This window comes from Chrysemys picta, chromosome 14 (assembly GCF_011386835.1).
Source record: "Chrysemys picta bellii isolate R12L10 chromosome 14, ASM1138683v2, whole genome shotgun sequence".
Classification (NCBI taxonomy): Eukaryota; Metazoa; Chordata; order Testudines; family Emydidae; genus Chrysemys; species Chrysemys picta.
In genome coordinates this window covers 3,829,039-3,836,462 of record NC_088804.1, presented here as the reverse complement: position 1 = coordinate 3,836,462, position 7,424 = coordinate 3,829,039, and the positions used below count along the sequence as shown (strand labels likewise).

Here is a 7,424-nt window from a genome sequence, read left to right as displayed (position 1 = left end):
TAAACGGTGAAGTGCTGGTGTTTGTACTGAGTCCTTGGAAGATGCAGGGGGCAGCCTGGCTGCATGGGGGGCTGGCGGGAGGGTGACCCAAAATGGAAAGGTTTGGGGGGGGGGGTGTCAGACCAAACAAAATGTTTCATTTATTTTATGAACCTTTTAAAAGGTTTTTAATTTTTTGTAATAACATTGAAGGAAATTTCATCTAAAAATCATGTTGACGTGGGGGGAAATGTAATGTTTTGGGCGATCTTTGCCGAGGGTTCGGGGCTTTTCCCCTGACTGATTCGGCAAGTTCACCGTGAATTAGCCAATCGGTTCGGTTGACCTGAAGCTGCATTTTTCAGAGGGGAAAAATGTTTCCGATGAAAAAAATTTCCCCTGACCCTACCCACAACTTCATCGTATACCCCCCCTTCCTCCCCCCCCGGGTCCTACCCCCAGGCAGTGAGCCAGGCACTGGGCTGGACTAATGCCGATGTCACAGTTAGCTGGCCAGCAGGTTTAGTTTGGGTTTTTTAAATTGAGCTTTCGGCCCTTTCCTGCTTCGAAATAGCCGGCGACGGGGTTAGCTTGGCCGTCCCTGGGGGTATGCAGTGTGTGCGTGGAATCTCTCCCAAAACAGCTTCTCCAAAACGTTCCCGAGGCAGTGAGTGCAGCAGCTGGTGGCAAACACCAGAGGTTTTAAATCCTTCAGTCGTGAGCTCCTGGGGGCTGAGGCCGCGTTGTGTGTATGTACAGCACCTTGCACCACGGCCTGATCCTAGACACCCCCATCCAATGCTCATAACTAAACCTCGTCTTTCCCTCCCTCGTTTACACTAGCTCCCCAGTCGCCCGCGAGGCTGCCTGGCCAGACAGGCTCTGAATTTCCAGTATAAAACCCAAGCAGAGCCCCTCCCCCACCCCCTCACAGCAGCAGAAAATGGCCCAAGCCCCCTTGCTTTCTTTTACTTTGCAGGGCACTTCACGATCTCCCAGCCGAGGTCTGCTGTGCTCTGGGGCCTTCCCATTCCCTGGGGCCCTGGCCACACACAGCTCTTTGCAGAGCGGTTCCTTGCCCAGCTGGGACAGCTTAGGGGGCAGGCGAGCAGAGCCCTGGGATGGCAGGCAGGAGTGGGAGCCCTGTCCCAGGGTAGGATGCCAGTGGGAAGTGGTAGGAGAGATGATTGCAGCAGGGAGCAGGTGACAGGCTGAGGAGGGCCCCTGGCTTTTGCTTCCACCACTTCCCATTTTTCTCCTCCTTTTGCCTCACGCCAAGGTGGGTGGCTCCCAGCCGCTCACCCGGGCCAGCCCCGCAGCTAGAGACAGGACATGCGCAGCAGGAGGGACAGACGGCTTTATTAGAACAGCCCCAGCTCTCAAACAGCGGGAAGAGTTCGTGTCGCCTAGACAGCGCCCCCGGCCGGAGCGCATGCTACACAGGGCGAAGGAACAGGCCTGAACCAAAAAGCCTCTAGGCCTAGGGGAGGTCAGAGCCCTGCTCTGCTAGGTTAGCGGGTCGGTACCGGAGCTAGCCAGCTTCGTTAGCGCTGAGCCGTGGTGGGACTGACTGGCACAGTGAAGGGGCGTGGGGCCGAGAGTGTGGCCACGCTGCACCTGCCTGCCCGGGGAAGGCTGCCCCGGGCAGCCGAGCTGCAGCGGGAGGCGGGATGGCCCTGGCTAGCGACTGGACACCGAGGCCTAGACCCGGCAGCCACATCTGCCTTCTTTGCAGGGCACGTCTCGGCTGTGATTCCTGGGGCCCCGCCCCACACCCCACAGCCCTGGCAGAGCCCTGCCAGCTCTAGGCGGGACAGGCACCCTCTTGCTCTGTGCCACTCAGCTCCCCAGTCCGCTCCTGCCAGCGACTCCCGTCTCAGGGCCGCAGCGCTATGGACTGGGGGTAACCACCAGGGGGTGCCCTGCTCCCTCTGGCCCAGCCGGGGGAAGCGAGGGGCTCCCTGCACTGACGTGCCATCACGCCCCGGAGGAAGGGGGTGGGAACATGAAGCAGCTGCCCTTGCCCCAGCGGCCACGTGTGAGAGAGGGGCTATTTTACAGGCGCTCGGGGCTGTTCCATGGACAAGGGGCTGGGATGCACCCCAGAGACCCCCACCTGGCTCGACCGCGACGGCTCTGGTGGAGTCAGGGCCCCTGAAGCAGCTGTGCGGGTTGATCTGGCCCCCCCACGTCCCCGCTGGAAGGGCAGCCCGGGAAGCGCTCTCTCCCTGAGCGCTCGGCAGGTCCTGGTGCCACCTCCAGCGCCCGGCCCTCCGGGAGGGGTGTCAGCGTGGCTGGGATGGGCTGAGCGCCCGGGGAGCTGGAGAGGACCTGGCAGAACAGGGGCAGCGGATTCTTTCTCTCAAGCTGCGTGCGGGCTGGAGGCGACGCCGCGCCCACCACCCAGCAGCTGGAAGCTGTGCGGGCTCAGGGCTCTGGCTGCCACAGGGAGATGTGTTCCTGAGCTGCAAAGGATCACAGCCAGCGTTAGTGCTACCCCGCCAGGGTCGGGCCCGCAGCCCACGGCCAGCCAGCCGGGCCCCATAACGACAAAACCCCCAGATCCACCCCAGCACATCATGGGAGCCCTAACTCCATGAGCTAACAGCAATAGTAGGCTGTTATCCTTTATGTGCACTAGCCCCTAGAGGAGGCACAATGCACACATTACCCCAGATCGGGGGGGTCTCAAACTTCATTGCCCCACGACCCCCTTCTGACAACAAAAATGACTACATGACCCCAGGAGGGGGGACTGAAGCCTGAGCCTGCCTGAGCCCCGCTGCATCGCCTGGGGGGGCCAAAGCCAAAGCCCCAGGAGGTGGGGGGCAAAGCCGAAGATCAAGGGCTTCAGACCCAGGCGGGGGACCTATAACCTGAGCCCAGCCGCCCAGGGCTGGGGCCCTCAGGCTTCGGTCCCGGGTGGTGGGGCTCAGGCTTCGGCCACAGGCCCCAGCAAGTCTAAGCCAGCCCTGGCAACCCCATTAAAATGACCCACAGTTTGAGAACCGCTGCCCTAGATAAAATGGTAATTGGGCACTATGTAGCTAGCTTAGCTAGCGCACCCAGACTGGGTAATGGGGACAGACCAGGCAGGTGTGTGCCAGCCGGCACCCAGCCACGCTCGCCCTCCTGCGAACCAGCCTAGACGTGGGCAACGTGCATCAGTTCCCGTGGCACAGTTCAGATCCAGGAAAGGGCTGTTTTAAAACTTTGAAATGAATTGTTGGTGACTGCGGTGCTGGGCAGTGAGGCCAGGGGCCTGTTAACCAGACTGGGCACAGGAAGGGCAGCAGCTGTGCAAACTACTTCCATGCTGCCTGGCCACCATGCCTCTTGCAGGGACCAACTCTACGGGTAAGAGGTGGCTCATTCTCTGCCAAGACCACTAACTAGAGTACAGCCCTGGGTTACCCAGGCCTGGAATAGCTGGGGGCTACAGGTCAGGGATGAGGGACATCAGCAGATCTGTGGGGGCTGGGAGCCTAGGACAGGGCCTGCATGTTGGGACGGGGGGCACCGGCAGAGCCATATGTGTAGGGAGCCCAGCAGGGGCTGTATGCGAGGGCCGAGGGGCATTGGCAGAGCTGTCTGGGATGCTGCAGGTCAGGGCTAAGGGGCGCTAGCACAGCGCGCAGGCCTGCCACCCAAGCACTAGCCAGCAGCTGGCTCAATGCCTGCATGCCCCTCCCCACGCAGAGCGGGTTACGGGCGAGGGAGAGGAGAGAAGCTGGGTCACTCACCAAACTGGCAGATGTAGCGGTTTCGCGTCTTGCAGCGCTGGTCATTCCAGTTGAAGGCGGCTGATGCCTGGAGCTCAACACAGTTCCCAAACCTGAGACACAGAGCAGAGGACATCGGTCCAAGGCCCAGAACGGGAGCACGGGGTGCAGGAATCCCAGAGCAGAGAGGACAGCGGTCCCATGCCCGGGAGGGGAGCAGGGGTGCAGGAGACCCAGAGCAGAGGGGGGAGCGTTCCCAGCCCCGGGAGGGGAATAGTGGGGGCAGGAGTCCCAGACAGAGAGAACAGCTGTCCCAAGCCTGGAATAGTGGGAGCAGGAGTCCCAGAGCAGAGGAGAGCAGTCCCAGGCCCGGAGGGGACTATGGGAGCACGTGGTGCAGGAGTCCCCGAGCACAGAGAGTGGTTCCTGTCCCAGAACAGGAGGAGGGGGTGCAGGAGTCCCAGAGCAGAGGAGAGCTGTCCCAAGCCCGGGAGGGGGAGAGGGGGTGCAGGAGCCTAGGGCAGAGAGAAGCGCGATCCCATGCCCAGGAGGAGAGCACGGGGTGCAGGATCTGGGGGCAGGGACCAGCTCTTTGTTCTGTGTTCGTACAGTGCTTGGCACACTGGGGGCTTGGGCCATGACTGGCGTTTCTAGGTTCTCCTGCACTACAGCGAATAAATATTGACAGGTGCTGCCGGCGGGCTCGGTGCCATCGGGCCTTGGACCGAGCGGGTGTAGCAGCAGCCCCTGCCCTGGTCACTTACCGCTGGCTGTCTGGCTGGCCGAACGCAAAGCTGGTGAAGGAGTGCTGGGCGCCGGTGTCCCAGCGGAACAAATCCTTGGATGTTTTATAGGTCAAACCTAAACGAGAGAGCACAGGGGACGTCCTGGGGCTCCAGTCCACAGGGGCACAGCGGCAGCTGCGCACCACCACAGCGCTGGGCCTGAGTCTCATCACACAAGTCCCCATTGGCTGCATCTCCGCTGAGGAGCAGGGCTGGCCATCCATGTGAGTCAGCAGCCCCAGCAGCACAGCGACCGCAGGGCCATGAACCGCGAGGGATCTGTGCCCCTGCGGCTGAGCCGTGTGTCACGAGCCCCACGCTGCTAGCAGCGATTCTCCATTAGCTCAGGGGACTTTGTTCTGTCCCTGCTGCCATCAGGAAGTTAAGATTGTATCACACTCCCAGCTCTGAACTTGCCTGCACTGCGAAGCCGCATGTGGGCTCTGCCGACTCAAACAGCCGGGGCTGCACGCTCAATGCCTCTAGCAAGCCAAACACCTCGCTGTGCGTGGCAGCCTCTGGGCTAGTTCCAATGCCCTGTGCCCGGCCCCTAGAGAGACGGGGCCCATCCCCCCTCCCCACCTCGAGCTCCCTCACACTCAGAGGGCATTGCATTGCGAATACCCCACAGGCCAGCCCCGGGGCCAGCCCCCACGGAGGGCACAGTGTGGCAGCTGTAGCTGGGTGCGGGTTCCCAGCCTCTCACCCGAGCCAAACTCCTGCAGCTGTCCCTGCTGCTCACACACCCTTTCCAATCCCCCCCGCTGAGCCACCATCTCCCAAGGCAGCCAGCGGGTAACTTCGACCCAGTCCCAACAGCGAGGCAGCATGGTTTGGCCCAGTGACTCCAGGCTGAGGTGTCAAGATGTCCTGAGTTCTAATCCCGACTCCCAGGGTGACCCCTGGCAAGTCATGGCCCCGCTGTGCCTTGGTTTCCCCAGTTGTGAAACACAGATACCTCCCTCCTGGGGGGCTGGGGAGGGTTAATGCTAAGTATTATCAGACAGCAGCACTTCCATCAGCAGCCTGAGGGAGAACATCACCCCATGAGCAACTCTGCCCCTCAGAAACAACCGCAACCGAGTTCATTCATTAGCTCCTGTCTGCAGAGCACTTTGAAGACGACAAGCTCTGTGGAGATGCCAGGACTGTGATCACTTAGGGCATGTGATCCGGAAAGCGGGGCTGGATTTTACTGTACCTAGGTGCTGCCCTACAATCGCAGCGAGGACTTTTCAAAGTTGGAAAGACGGGACTCCAGCCTTTGCACACAGCACAGAGCTCTGCGCCCGCCTCGGGATCCCGCCAGGGTGACCTTGCACTCTCTGCCGGCAGCGCTAGGACAGACTGCATCGTCCTCCCTCCGGGCTGGGACCCAGCCTGCAAGGTCTCTGGGGCCGCGATCACCTCCTCCGTGCCTCTGGAAAGTCCTGTCCCAGCCCTGGGGCTCCAGCTGTCCTTGGGCAGCAAAAACTGCAGCCACTCACCGATCCAGAAGTTCCGGGTCTCGAAATCCGGCTCTGTCACCTCATTGGTGGGTTCCAAACGCCCCAGGTAAAAGGCCAGAATGTCCTGCACTTTCTGATTTGTGATCTGGGCCAGCCTGGCTCCTTTCTCCTGCAGGGGATCAGACCCAGACAGCCCAAATCACGAAATCCGTCCAGCCGGCACCACAGGCTAACCCTGCCCTTCAGCCCCAGTTTAGACCCTGCAACCCAGATTGGCCAGTCCCCCCTCTGTGCACTTCCCCCATCCCCACCAAACTGTATCCCGAATCCATTCCAGGCAGGCAGAGGAGTCCAGTTCCCCAGCATCTTCTCTTCCACAGGGAACCAAGGGCCTGAAAGCTCCCAGCAGGACTGAGTCTGTTGCGTGGCGTGAACACGTGTGGCCCAGGGGAGCGCAGAGGCTGGCTTGCTTTGTTCTCATGGAACGGACACTCGATAGAGCGACTTGCACCCGGCCGCCCTCGCAGATCTCCCTTCCTGCGGCCCGTCCCCTCGGCTCGCCAGGGTCAATGGTCAGGTGGGACATGCCGCCGCAGGCCAGGGTGGCTCGTGACACCCAGCCCCGCTCCCGGGGCGTGCTGTCCCCCACAGGAAGCCATTAACAAGCCGGCTCGAGGGGAGCTCTTTTAGTTACACTGCAGAGGCTGTTTGAGCCAGAGGCCCCAGGTCCAAGCCCTTCTGCCAGGACCACGGGACCAGCACCGGGATGTACAGAACGTGGGCCGGCTGCCACTCCCACACCACCGCCAGGCCAGCCAGAGCCCAGCCCCGGAGCACTGCCGAGAGTAGGCGCCGCAGGTGACAGCACCCTGCAGCCTCTGATTGGCCCATGCTCTCTATGTAACCGGGGAGGGTGCCCAGCAGGCTGTCTGGCCCGCTGGGACTCCAGACCCCATCCTGCTGCCTGTTCTCCAGTCTCCGACCCAGCTTCGCTCTGACCCTCGCTCGATTCCTCCCATCCCTGCTCGCTGACTAGCGCCCCGTGGCTGGCCTTAGCGTGTGGACACAGCCCGGCCGTGACCAGCAGGCCACGCTGCCTGCACCCGGGTCTCTCATCCGCCCAGGGGCATCGTGTAGCATTTGCTCACAATTCGCAATTCGGAAACCACCACAGTTTGTATCGTGCCCACCACGCGCTCAGCCCCTGCCATGCAGTGGTTTGAGGAGCCACTGGAGACTGCCTGAGGTCCCGAGTGAATCCAGATCCCTGCGTTCCTTATAAAACGTGGGGCCTTGGGGACTGAAGAGACCGCAGGGCTGGTGGGAAAGAGCGAAGCCCCCTCCCCAGAGCGTGTTAGCACAAGCTCCAGTGCTGTGCAGGTGAAGCCCAACCTGGATTTCATTCCCCTGTCCCCGGACTGAAATATTATCGAATGTGGCTTCCTAAGCAACGCACTAGCTCTGTGTGCATGAGTGAGTGAGGCTGCCCT

At 61.4% G+C, this 7,424-nt stretch overlaps 1 protein-coding gene across 2 annotated transcripts in view; it reads right to left on the bottom strand.

Annotated features, from left to right (window-relative positions):
* Positions 1–1,321: 1,321 nt before the first annotated feature.
* Positions 1,322–7,424, bottom strand: part of LOC101931451 (C-type lectin domain family 18 member C) — a 29,358-nt gene continuing 23,255 nt past the window's right edge. For both annotated transcript variants that reach the window (XM_024111186.3, XM_005309803.5), the window contains exons 9-12: positions 5,974–6,103; positions 4,466–4,562; positions 3,723–3,814; positions 1,322–2,444 (exon numbers count right to left, since the gene is read on the bottom strand). In XM_024111186.3, the coding sequence (XP_023966954.1) occupies positions 2,407–2,444; positions 3,723–3,814; positions 4,466–4,562; positions 5,974–6,103 (357 nt within the window). In that variant the 3' untranslated portion in view covers positions 1,322–2,406. The remainder of the gene's footprint in view (positions 2,445–3,722; positions 3,815–4,465; positions 4,563–5,973; positions 6,104–7,424) is intronic.